Source organism: Corella eumyota, chromosome 5, assembly GCF_963082875.1.
Source record: "Corella eumyota chromosome 5, kaCorEumy4.1, whole genome shotgun sequence".
Lineage (NCBI taxonomy): Eukaryota > Metazoa > Chordata > Ascidiacea > Phlebobranchia > Corellidae > Corella > Corella eumyota.
The window spans coordinates 8,913,949-8,927,118 of NC_137494.1; the positions used below are offsets into that span (position 1 = coordinate 8,913,949).

The window sequence follows — 13,170 nt, forward strand, 5'->3', positions numbered from 1 at the left end:
TCTGTTTCCTGTCTTTTTAATATTCGAACTATTGACTTTTGAATGACGCTACATGCTACTAATGTTGTATTTAGTTAAAATGAATATAACAGTTTTCTACTTTAAGTATTCCGCAATTTATTTAATTACAGTTGCTTTTTTTAAGAAGATGGAAAAAGATGAACCCAGTTGAGGATAAAAACTACAAAAAAAACTAACTAATCGTGTTTTCTGAAGCGTTACAACATGTGTTTACCAAAACACGTTTCTTTGAAAACACGAATTTCTTGCACAGTCAGGCAGTAAATAAATATGAATTGGCTTGAAAACGGGAACATTGAATTTAAATTTGTTGACGATGAGGGGTTCCCAACACATACATTCTACGAACAGGTTGGTTGATAATACATTTACAAGTTTAAATCCAAGTTATGCTCCTGTAAATTTTATAAATCTAAACATAAAATTATATATATTTAATGAGTTTAAGGTTAAAGCAGTTTTTTATTATAATTTGCTTAAAAGCTGTTATTCTGTTATTATATTAAATTTAACATAACACCCTAAACTTGAACAAAATCCTAATTTAATTTTAAAGTTTTAAATATTATTAAAAAGCAATTTGTGAATTGGTTTTTGCTAAGCAAAGTTTATACCATTCATAGCATCTGCTTTGAAGCTGCTTAGGCATAGGAACATTAAGGATCAAACACAAGACCTTAGTTAGTAAAGCCAAATGTGGTAACTACTATACTTTGCCACCCAAACTCATTTTAGTTTTAATATAAAAGTTATTGTTAGTAATTTTTACATGTGATTATACCTATGATTGTTGTGTTTTTTTTAGGAAAGAACAGAACATGCTGTGTTGAAAAAGTTTAAAGATTATGAAGAATTTTGTGATGTAATTCCAGAGTAAGAATATGTATAATTATTTTAGTAATATAGTATTGTGACTTCTTAATATAATAAGTTATTTTATGTGCCTTATTATGCGGTATTGTATAAGAAAGTAAATAAGCTATAAATTATTGTTATTTGCGATAGCATTCTAAAATAATTTTCCCCAAAATAGGATTGAATTAAAAAGAGATCAACATATTCCTTATTTAGTTCGTGGGTTGGAAAGACTGTCTAGTTCTTATGAGGTAATTAACAAACAATTTCTTTTAATTTTAAATAAAAATTTTTGCTATTCTGATATGGTACAAAGTTATTCTGAAATCTTGTTTGTGTTTCAGTGTTTAGATGCTAGTAAGCCTTGGCTGTGTTATTGGATTATTCACAGTCTTAACTTGTTAAATCACCCAATTTCTGATGAAGTCAAATCGAGGTATTTTAAAATTTCTGTATTAAAAACTCAGAATCTGATGTCAACTTTAAAAATCTTATAGTCTTATACTACCTTTGTTAGTAAAAATAAAACTGCAACTTAAGTTTTCACATATTATTTTATGCTTTAAGTTGTTGTAAATGTGCACTGAACTTTTGTAAATCTAATATTAATCAATACAAATATATACATATAGAACTTGTAAATTTTTATCGAAATGCCAATCAACCACTGGTGGTTTTTGTGGTGGACCGGGTCAATTAGCTCACCTTGCCCCAACATATGCTGCTGTAAACTGTCTTTGTAGCTTGGCAACTGAGGAAGCATATTCTGTTATTGACAGGTTAGTGTTATATACAGAAAAAAATACCTTTGAATTGACTCGAATTTTTAATTGAATTTCTGTGCTGAAGGTTTCTTGCTGCCATCTTTGTGCATTGCTTTATAATTTCCTATTTTATTATATATGGCAGCGTGGTGTAGTGGTAAAAACACTTGCCACACCATGAGGTCGTGGGTTCAATTCCATGCTGTAGCACCCTTGAGTAAGGCGCAAGAGACGGTATGAACTCCCGCTGAGCCAACACTTAATCAGCAGCATAATTATCAGGCAAATATATTCTATATAATATCCCAAACTGGTAAGTGCAACTCGAGACTGGGTTGGAGTAACTGATATTACTCTATGTTTAGGTCGTGCATTCGACCTTTCCATATCAAGGATGTCCAAAAAAAAATATTAAAATAACCAAAACATATATATACCTTATTAATCAAGTATTTTATTAACTGTTTAGAGAAAAATTGCTTGATTTTTTGTGGAGGATGAGACATGATGATGGTAGTTTTACTATGCACAAAGGAGGTGAATCTGACACCAGGAGTGTTTATTGTGCTGCTTCTGTTGCATCCCTGACAGGAATCCTTGATCAAACTCCTGAACTCTTCGCTAACTCTCCGCAATGGATTGTAAGGTAAAATTACATGCCGTGACCATGCTTAAGTAAACATAACACCTAGCTTTTACTACATAAGGTTTTCGGTGTAATGTAATTTTTATAGTTTTTACCTTTCAGGATGCTTTGTAGTTAAGCAATGAAGAGTTATGAACTCCTTAATATTGCAATAAATTTTTATGTTTGTTTATAATCTTCTTTTTACATTTTATGAATGTAGTTGTCACACTTCGGATAGTTTTAAATTTTAAAATTAATCAGTAGGCAAGAATATTTAAGAACTTTCAAAACACAAACTTCAAATTTACTAAAATTTTAGTTAATTAAAACAACTATGTCCATTTCTTAGTTGCCAGACATATGAAGGTGGAATATGTGGCTACCCCGGCACAGAAGCCCATGGAGGTTACACGTTTTGTGGTTATGCTGCCTTAGTTATACTTGGCCACTACAAACTAATTGACACTGACAGGTTGTTAAGATGGGCTGTACATCGTCAAATGACTGTCGAAGGTGGATTTCAAGTAACCAATTTTTTTATTTTGTATTTTTAAGTGACTTTTTCAACTTATAAAGTAAAATTGTAAAGGCTTTTGCCAACAGAACACAATAAACACTTCAGATTTTAAATTTTTAATGTAACTGTGTTGATTATGGATCTAAATATTTAAATACTATTAATGTCTTTCTTATGTTTTTTTTTTTTTTTTTTTGTATATATCTTTGTCCTCGATGTGGGAAAGTCGAATGCGCGACTTAAACATAGAGTAACATCAGTTACTCCGACCCAGTCTCGAGTTGCCTGTAGCAGTTTGGGATATTATAGAGACTATAATTGCCCGGTAATTATGCTGCTGATTAAGTGCTGGCTCAGCAGGAGTTCATACCGTTTATAGCGCCTTACTCAAGTGCTCTACAGCATGAGATCAGTGGGGATTGAACCCACGACCCCATGTGTGGTGTAGCAAGTGTTCTTACCACTACACCACGCTGCCGGTTCAAGTAACCCAGTTGAGTAATTTAAAACAATCTTATTCTTTCTAAAATTTGACTAGCTCTATTAAGTTATGTTTGTACACTTTATGTTATTTGTCGAAACTTACGTTTTTAATTATCAGGGTAGAACAAATAAATTAGTGGATGGTTGTTATTCATTTTGGCAAGGCGGCTTATTTCCCCTACTTCACAATACTCTTGTCAAAGAAGGGGGTAAACAAGGAGATATCGCTGAAATGCAGGTATTCAACAAATTATAAATTGCACTTAAATCATGTAGACTAGTATTTTTAAAGATATTTTTTATGTAAAAAAAACCTAACCTTGTGTTTTTTTAAGTAATGCAAAGTTTAAGTGGTTATTGATATTGCTCCATTTTCAATACAAGTTAATAGCCTGCCCAATGAATGATATTTACATTGTTTAAGTAGTGTAAAGTACTTTTCGTCTAGTTTGTGCCATACCTATTCAACAACTCATAAACTAGCACAAAGTTCAGTATATAACATTTATTTACAAAATATGGACTAGCACTGCAACAACCAAACACAACCGTTCAGCAGATTTTTCAAAACGTCACCCTTTTCAATGTAACACAACAAATTTAACGTAGTAGTTTGCTCCAAAACTTAATACGCCTTATCACAAGGTGTCAAGACAGATTAATATTTTACTAGACAAGTACAACAAAGATTGAGGCAACTGGGATGTTCACGCCGTTTGTTACAATAGATGCTAATCTTAACTACAATTAACCCACACAACCCAAACCTAACTAGTTAAAGATGTTATTTATTTCAGTTGGGCTGGCTTTTTAATGAGGAAGCATTGCAGCATTATCTTTTACTTTGTTGTCAAAGTTCATTTGGTGGATTGGTTGACAAACCAGGAAAGTGAGTTGTACAAGCACAAAAAATAAAACTTTATTTACAAAATTTAGTATAGATGTAAATTTTAATATTGTAAATTCTGTGATACTGAAACTTTGACGAAATTTTTTTTACATTTTATGTACAATATTTATTTTAGGTCGTTTTTTGAACAGTAAATTTAATATGGATTTTTCCTTATTTTAGATCACCTGATTATTACCATACTTGTTATTGTTTAAGTGGTTTGTCCACTTCTCAACATTCCTTTCGAAATCATCTTGTTAACATAGGACCCAGCTCAAATATTTTGGTGAGTTCCAATGTTTGCTTTGCCAAGTACTTTTTAATTGCCTATTTTAAACTGTAAAATTTTTATGGTGCTTAGATTGAATATAAGTTTTACAGGTTCCCACACATCCAGCTTTTAACATAACTCTCGACTCTGTTGCCAAAGCTTTGGAATATTTTCAAAACCGGTGAAAAAAATACAAGACATTTAAACCTAATTGTTGTAAGTTGCATAACTGTTGTATTACAATTCTTAGAGTTGATATAAACAGTTAAAAGTTCAATGTAAACGTTGCACATCCCTAACTATAAATTCAACTTATAATTATGATTTTTAGTACAAAAAATATAAAAATTACATACAAGACTAATTAAAATAAATTAAAAAATAAGGTTTTTGTATTTTTGCATATTTTTATAGTTTGAATAAATTGCACAAAATATTTAAAACTTAAACCTTATTTGCCTATATAATACACAGAAAATTGCAGGATAATAGTTTAACAGATAAAGCATGAATTATTTAAAAAAAAATGACAACATTAACAGTTGATTAACAGAATTCTTATTAAAATGATGATAATTTTTTTGTGGATTAAATTGTTTTAGTTCAATTTTTTAGCTTTCCTGCTCTGTAGGTCTTATTATAACCTCATTTACATTAACATGTCCTTTTGCTTCTAATGCATAAACAACTCCATCTGCAACATCTTGAGCTTTTAAGCACTGTATCGATGTAAACAATTGCTTTGCTATTTCTTCTTTGCCCTCGAATAACCTAGAAAAAAAAATTTTTTTTTAGTATATTTGTATTGTTTTAGTCAACATTTCAAATACCTCTAGTATTTTTACCATCTAGGTCAAGTTTTAATAAACTTTCTTGATGATTAAATACATGTTAAATGTTGGGTTAGGCAGAAAAAAAATTATAATAGGTCAAAAAGCCTACTTGTATGCAAATTCTGTTTCTACAAATCCAGGTGATATTTCAGTTGTCTTAATATGAGAGCCCAATGCTATTAATTCTTGTCTTAGGCCTTCAGTTAAAGCTCGAACTGTAAACTTAGTAGCAGTGTATGTTGCTATGCCAAACACCTTATGCCCTGCCAGGCTGTTTATATTGATGACATGCCCATCATCTATGCCATTGTCTCGCATTAACTGCACAGATTCACGTGTACAAATGCACAGTGCTATCACATTGACATCAAACATTTCTCTTAAGCCCTGGGACGAAATATTAAATTACGAAGTTTAAACTACTGTATATTAAAGTGTTTGTACTTTTTGTATAGCATTGTCAAAAATTATGGGAACTTGCATATTAAAATATAAAAGTTAAATATTTTACCTCGGTCTCACCGCTTAGAATGTAAGATCCTGTTTTGTGGGCTAACCCTGCGTTGTTAACACACACGTTGACACAGCCATATTTCTGTTTGATGACTTGAAACATTGACAGAATTTCAATTTCGTTTCTTAAATCGCATTTAATTGGAAAAATTGTGCCTTCCGATTCTGTTGCAATTTCCTCAAGCTTGGTCAAGTTGCGAGCGCAGGCAACCACCGTCATGCCATGCTTAGCTAGAGCTTTGGCTATCGCCTTTCCAATACCCGATGAAGCGCCTGTTACTAAAGCAACTTTTCCTTTCCACTTTTCCATCATAAATCGACAGATCGTGTATAACTTGTAAAAATAAAAGGTTGATGTTCTGAAGGTGTGTTTGCATTAACGTTGTGCACTGTAAAGTAAACAAACCATTTGATTTTACTGGTTCTGGAGTTATCCTCTGTATGTGTAGGTATGTTGTTTATACATATATTTATCAACAGTTTATTTTTTTTTATCTAAGTCAGGTTATTTCTGTGTTATTGTCGTTAATTCTGTGTGGCCCACAGGGTTGTTGTGGGCCTGCATTAGACATCACTTTTAGTAGTTAGTTAGTTTATCTTATAAAAAAATGTATGTAAACAGGAAAGAAATCTATATTTAAAATATAGAACTTTGTTATTATTAGTAATACAACAACAACTTCTTTAAATATTATATTTTAAATCCAAGCCTGAACCTTAGAAATTGTACGTAGGACTGGCTGAGGTACTAACAAAGGTCCCTGGTATTTTACACCTTCTGTCTATACACTATTTTTGGCTTTTATGCCAAGGCTTTGAAATATTTTAAATACTTATAATAAGTGTTTAAAGCAACCTACACTAAAAGCAGCAAGTTGTATATATATTTGTTTATTACATTCTTTATAAAGTTGGCTTTTATAAACAGCAATAGAAATTTTAAGGTAACTTTTTATTGGACTTTATTTTAAATTTAATTTTTAATTATTTTTCAATAAAAAAAACTGAAAGAAGTTTAAAAAAATTATTTAATAAGGTTAAAAACAAAGTGCACCCAGTAATTTATAAACCTTAAATAACTTAAAAATGTATTTCGAGAAAATTGTAGGATAAAAATTTTAAGGATTGTTTACAGCATAAATGTATGTTTAATTAATTGCAATAAATTAAACAAAATAACAGTATTATTATTAACTTTGCACAGTTTAACTTTATATGGTAAGTAAGGCTTAAATCTACAGTAAAGTTTAAAATAGTATTTATAAATACTTTAATTTTGTCAATTATTTCAAGATAGCATAAAGAAAACCAATTAACAAATTATTTTTGTTCTTTTGGGTTTAAATTAAGAATTTAGGTTTTTAACTTTCTTGCTCTGTAGGTCTTATTATAACCTCATTTACATTAACATGACCTTGGGCTCCTAATGCATAAACAACTCCATCTGCAACATCTTGAGCTTTTAAGCACTGCATAGATGAATACAATTTCTTTGCCCTTTCTTCTTGACCCTCAAATAACCTAGAATAAAAAAATTGTTATTTTTTTTAGATTTTGTTATAATACATGTAGCCCATACAAGGGCATAAATTATTTCATTGTTAAAGCAAATACTTTTTATATTTTTAAACTTGTAGTCATAATTTTTTTTCTTTTACACAGTTCGCAGTGTTTTTTTTTAATTTAAATAAATAAAGCTAACAATTTTTTAGGTTAGGCAAACTATTTATTGTTCAAATACAAATATTATTTAGGTATAATATATGCTTTATATACCTATATGCAAATTCAGTCTCCACAAAACCAGGTGATATTGCAGTTGATCTAATATGAGACCCCAGTGCTACTAATTCCTTTCTTAGGCCTTCAGTTAATGCCCGAACTGCAAACTTTGTAGCAGAATAAGTAGGTTTGTCATACACTTTATGCCCTGCCACACTGTTTATATTGATGACATGCCCATCATCTATGCCATTGTCTCGCATTAACTGCACAGATTCACGAGTACAAATGCACAGTGCTATCACATTGACATCAAACATTTCTCTCAAGCCCTGGATTAAGAATTATTTACTTTATCTTAATAACACTAAAAAATGACATCTCAATAGAATTATACTTTTAAAAAAAATATATATATACAAAAATATTATACTAGTCAAGGGCACATAGCAAAAATATGTAAAAGTTAAATATCTACCTTAGTTTCACCACTCAAAATATAGGATCCAGTTTTGTGAGCTAATCCAGCATTATTGACACATACGTGGATGCATCCATATTTCTGCTTAATCACTTGAAACATTGACAAGATTTCAATTTCGTTTTTCAAATCGCATTTGATCGGAAAAATTGTACCTTCCGATTCTGCTGCTATTTCTTCAAGTTTAGTCAAGTTGCGAGCGCAGGCAACAACCGTCATGCCATGCTTAGCTAGGGTCTTGGCGATCGCCTCTCCAATTCCTGCCGAAGCGCCTGTTACTAAAGCAATCTTTCCTTGCCATCTTTCCATATTTAATAATGTGATCGTGTTTAATACATAAAAAACTTGAGCTGAAAATTGTAAATGTGTATTGACCTTAAATTTGTGAGAGTGTGTATTGCAAAGTAAACAACGTATCTAGTTTGCCCGGTTCAAAATTTATCCTCTGCCTAAACATGATACTTATATAGCCTAATAATATTTAGAGTGATTTCAATAAAATACATTTTAAAATGTGGTTTAATTTATTAAAATATGTTGGTTATATCGAAAACGGTTAATCCCCGTTTTAAAGTGCCAGTTTGTATGTGAGGTAAGAGGTCAACAATGTCAATTCGCATGTAACGTAATACAACATTTATGATTTAACATTTTTAAAAAATACGCTGATTGTTTGTGGTTTGTGTTAAAATTTTGTTATTGATTATAAATACAAAACGAAAAATATGTGCACTTTCGTTGTTTGTGAGTTACAACATACAATTATTACAGTAGTTTTTTTTATTAGAACTGTATAACAAAAACTAATTTAAAAGAACTGTGTAACAAAAAATAACTAAAAGCTGGGGCTAATAAACCTTTTTCTAATGAATTTCAAGTTTCATGGTGCAACAAAAGATAACAGCAGGATCAGGAAATCTCCCTTTTGTTATTTGATAAGTGCCATAAAATAAGTTTAACTCTTTGCAAAACTGAAAAAGCTTTAACTGTACTAACTGTAATCTTTCAGTTTGATTGTGTGCAAATTTTTTTTTAAATATTTTCAATCACAAAAAATAAAATCTTAAGCATCACATGCTAAAAATTTTTAGGGCATTTTTGTAGGATGGTATTTCAATATTTTAAAAACTCTAATTTAATGACTGTTTAATTTTTGGAAAATGAGTGGTGGTATTGTACCCAGTAAAAGTACAGTGTATGTATCCAACTTGCCTTTTCAGCTAACCAATAACGACCTCCATCAATTGTTTGGCGAACATGGAAAAGTTGTTAAGGTAACAATTGTTCGCAACCCAAACACAAGAGAAAGTAAAGGCCTGGCTTTTATCCTTTACCTCAAACCAGATGATGCACACGCCGCCATTGCTGCAAGAAACAATACTGACATAATGGGAAGAACTGTAAAATGCAGCATAGCGAAAGACAATGGCAGAACGAAAGACTTTATAAAACGAAGGGAGTATGCGAATAAAACACGTTGCTTTGAGTGTGGTGAATTGGGACACATGAGCTACAAATGCCCTAAAAATGAACTTGGTAATCGAGAGCCACCACCGAAAAAGAAAAAAATTGTCAAGCCGATAAACAAATTATTCAAGAGCAATAAATTGCCGAAAGAAAATTTATTAGAAAGTGTGGAGGGTGGTGAGGACCCCTCGCTTGAAAGTTTAAGCCATGTTGTTGCGGAGGAAAATGCTAAACAAAAAACATGTAAACCGAGCAATTATGTTAAAAAGAAAACTTATAAAACTGATTCTTATTTCAGTGATGAAGAAGATTTTGTAGATGATTAAACAGAATAAATTACACAGTTAAATCACATTGGCTTTAATTTAAACAGCTAAAAATTATTCTGCGAGTTGTATTACACAATCTTTAACTGCATAAAAATGCCCCTATAATTTTGAAGCCGAAAATAAACTGAAAACCAATCAATCAAAACTTAGCCATAGAGTCCCTTTTACATTTTAAAATAAACTTAAATACTTTTAATCTAAAAACCTAAGCATTTATTCTTTGAAGTTTTACAATAAATATTTTTTTTTGTGATTTATTAAGAGATTACATAAACAAATCAAATTGCAATTTTTATTACTATGATTAGCATGATTAAAAGGGCAAAAATGAATTAAACAGTGAAGCGTAAGTAGAGTTACGAGATATTTTTTTTACTAGTACTAGTTAATTTTTTTATGAGGCAAATATGTCAATGTCAAAATTTTAAGTATATAAGCCTATACAAAACTTGTATAAAAACAATTGCAATATAGTAACAACGCATCTACGAAGCCATAAAGAGACACCATGATTTATGCTAACAAAACCACCTATGAATTAAATTATTTTGAATGTAAATGCAACAATTGGAAATTGAACTTCGAGAAGAAATAGTGAATTTCTTTAGAAATTAATCACAGATCTAAGACTTTTTCCCGCATGCAGTAACTCAAAAGCCTGGTTTATATCAGACAGTGGCATCGTGTGGGTAATAAACTCATCGACTTTCAACTTTTTAGCTAGGTATTCCTTGACAAGAAGTGGCACGCTGTCAACGCTCTTGTATCCTCCAAATGCCGTACCCTTCCATGTGCGCCCAGTAACCAAATAGAAGGGTTTGGTCGATATTTCCTGACCCTTTCCAGCAACACCGATAATCACAGACACACCCCATCCTTTGTGACATGCATGCAATGCAGCATTCATTGTTTTCACATTTCCAATGCACTCAAAAGTATAATCGCAACCGCCGTCTGTCATTTCAACAATCACATCCTCTACAGGTTTGTTAAAATTCTTAGGATTAATGCATTCTGTAGCACCGAATTCTTTAGCAACAGCAAACTTGGTCTCATTTATGTCGATCCCAATGATCCGAGTTGCACCTGCCGCCTTACAGCCCATTAAAACAGCAAGACCAACTGCACCTAGTCCCCATACTGCACATACCGAGCCCTTTTCAACCCCAGCTGTATTTATGGCAGCACCGTATCCGGTTGGTATACCACATCCCAATAAACAAACTTTGTCAAGTGGAGCAGATTCGTCGACTTTACATAGAGAAATATCGGCAACAACAGTGTATTCACTGAAAGTTGAGGTACCCATGTAGTGAGCTATGGATTTGCCTTTGCAAGTAAATCTAGATGATCCTTCCGGCATCAATCCCTTTCCTTGAGTCCCGCGCACTTTTTGGCACAGGTTGGTCTTTGAGTTTAAGCAAAACTTGCATTTTCTGCATTGCGGAATGTAAAGTGGAATTACATGATCACCTTTCTTAAAATCAGTAACACCTTCTCCAACACTTTCAACCACACCCGCACCTTCGTGTCCCAGGATAACTGGGAATACACCCTCCGAATCGTGGCCATCTAATGTGTACGCATCGGTATGACACACACCCGTCGCATTAACTTTCATTCTAACCTCGTGTGCTTTCGGTGGATGCACTTCAACTTGTTCAATTACCAATGGCTTACATGGCTCCCATGCCACTGCGGCAGAGCAAGTAATGATTTTTCCAGCAGTATCCGACATAATACAATTGCAAAAAAAAGTCCTAATAACCTGCAAACTAAACCAATTTATCAATTTCACTGATAAGCTGATAAGGCAGCGGGCTTAACAAATTTTGATGACTTGCTATTTTAAAATTATTGAACCAGAACCTTTTTATATAATTGAATTTGCAAATGCTAAGTCATAGTCAGATTGATTTAAAATAGGTAATAATAATACGTATTAAATATTTTAAACAATATAAAAAAAAATTTACTAAAGTACGAAAACTCACTAATACGATTCGTTTGACAAGGCACCAAGAAGTAACGCGAGTTTTTAATTTCAAAATACACTGAATATTCTAATTGAATATTCTAATGAATATTCTAAAAAATAAATATTTAATTTATGGAACAACGACTCTACTATACCCGACAAATCTCCAAATCGTGTATATTTGGTAACCTATACGCGAACAATATATACAGCTTATTTTACGTAGTTTATGTAAACAAGTGTTTTGCGTTATAACTATTTCAGTAAATGATTCTATAAATATTAATATAATTTTTATGAGTTTTAAAAAATGTATTTCTTATACAATATTTGATATATGACTATGACATAAGGTAATCCAACTTTTAAATTTTGGCAATATTAAATGACAATTCATACTACGATTCTTGCAGTAGTTATTTTGCTTATCAAAATGTTAGCTTTGTTTAAAGTAACAAAAAACATCGTAGCTTTTTTTTAACACAAAAAAAAACTTAATTGCAAAAACATTCCTTTTATCTAACAAAAACATTCAAAAATATTCCTTTTTAATCACCTTTGTTCATAAAAAAACCTTGTTTACAACTATAACTGCTATCGCAATAGACCTCCTAGTTTGACGCATTTCTTTTTTACAAGAATATTATATTTAAAAAAGTTTTAGGTCTAGGGATCATCAGATTATACTCATTTGCGTGTGAGAAATTTGCTTTAGCAAGGATGCAGAACTAATGGTATTAACAATAAAATTCATTTGGGTTTTAATGTTTATAAAGGGGTTAAGGGTGAATAAAGGGTGAATGACTTACCTTCAAATTTTTTTTTTAGATAATCAATAGTCCTAAGAAAAAAACACACAAAAACATTTTAACATTGTTATATTATAGTCATCAAACCCATAGTTCAATAACCTACCTGTCTTGAAGGTTAATATAAACTTGCAGCAAAATTTGTAGGCTCTACAAAAACAATTTTACAGATATTTAAGGAATGTCGCTTTGGCTACATAAATCGATGATACCTGTTATGTCCATTATCGATCTTATTAAAAATTTGAAATGATTTATTAGCGGGAGGTCACTTTTAGTGAGCTCCGGCGTTTCACGCTGAATCATTCGGCTTGATCCCAGCTGCGGGAGATTTTCACTCCCCATCGTCATTTATGACGCACTTGTTGTTCTGTTTATCGATAATGCTTTGTATTTTCTTTATTGTTTGTATGCGCTTTCTCCTATTTTATTTCGCTTTAAATAACTGGCAATATAGCTTTTGGTCAGTTCGCTGGACGTAAAAACTCATAAATAAGTAAGGCCGAAGTAAGGTTTAACACACAATTAGACTTTCGCTTTTATACTTAATTTGTTGATTATATACTTTGTAGTTTGTGTTTTATGTCATATTTTTGTGTCGCATTTA

The 13,170-nt window shown here is 31.6% G+C and overlaps 5 protein-coding genes across 6 annotated transcripts; 2 read left to right on the forward strand and 3 right to left on the reverse strand.

The window, feature by feature from the left end:
• The first annotated feature begins 240 nt into the window (after positions 1-240).
• On the forward strand, positions 241-5,249 carry LOC145753904 (protein farnesyltransferase subunit beta-like). 2 transcript variants are annotated; one of them, XM_082570430.1, is made up of 11 exons: positions 241-372; positions 827-894; positions 1,055-1,127; positions 1,221-1,312; positions 1,509-1,655; positions 2,110-2,286; positions 2,618-2,792; positions 3,387-3,506; positions 4,066-4,157; positions 4,341-4,446; positions 4,534-5,249. In XM_082570430.1, exons 1-11 carry the CDS (start codon positions 292-294, stop codon positions 4,567-4,569), a joined length of 1,167 nt encoding a protein of 388 aa, XP_082426556.1. In that variant the 5' UTR covers positions 241-291; the 3' UTR covers positions 4,570-5,249. The 2 variants fall into 2 exon arrangements, with proteins under 2 accessions (XP_082426556.1, XP_082426555.1); XM_082570429.1 differs by having other exon boundaries at positions 4,542-5,249.
• LOC145753905 (dehydrogenase/reductase SDR family member 11-like) lies at positions 5,043-6,090 on the reverse strand. Its single transcript, XM_082570431.1, has 3 exons — positions 5,776-6,090; positions 5,374-5,651; positions 5,043-5,202 (listed from the first exon to the last, which is right to left on the reverse strand). Exons 1-3 carry the CDS (start codon positions 6,088-6,090, stop codon positions 5,043-5,045), a joined length of 753 nt encoding a protein of 250 aa, XP_082426557.1.
• A 742-nt stretch (positions 6,091-6,832) lies between these two features.
• On the reverse strand, positions 6,833-8,384 carry LOC145752569 (dehydrogenase/reductase SDR family member 11-like). Its single transcript, XM_082568874.1, has 3 exons — positions 7,978-8,384; positions 7,554-7,831; positions 6,833-7,298 (listed from the first exon to the last, which is right to left on the reverse strand). Exons 1-3 carry the CDS (start codon positions 8,287-8,289, stop codon positions 7,139-7,141), a joined length of 750 nt encoding a protein of 249 aa, XP_082425000.1. The 5' UTR covers positions 8,290-8,384; the 3' UTR covers positions 6,833-7,138.
• A 399-nt stretch (positions 8,385-8,783) lies between these two features.
• LOC145753202 (zinc finger CCHC-type and RNA-binding motif-containing protein 1-like) lies at positions 8,784-10,039 on the forward strand. Its single transcript, XM_082569600.1, has one exon. The coding sequence runs from the start codon at positions 9,141-9,143 to the stop codon at positions 9,771-9,773; it is 633 nt and encodes a 210-aa protein (XP_082425726.1). The 5' UTR covers positions 8,784-9,140; the 3' UTR covers positions 9,774-10,039.
• LOC145753201 (alcohol dehydrogenase class-3-like) lies at positions 10,030-11,577 on the reverse strand. The gene has a single exon (XM_082569599.1). The coding sequence runs from the start codon at positions 11,512-11,514 to the stop codon at positions 10,381-10,383; it is 1,134 nt and encodes a 377-aa protein (XP_082425725.1). The 5' UTR covers positions 11,515-11,577; the 3' UTR covers positions 10,030-10,380.
• Positions 11,578-13,170: the final 1,593 nt, after the last annotated feature.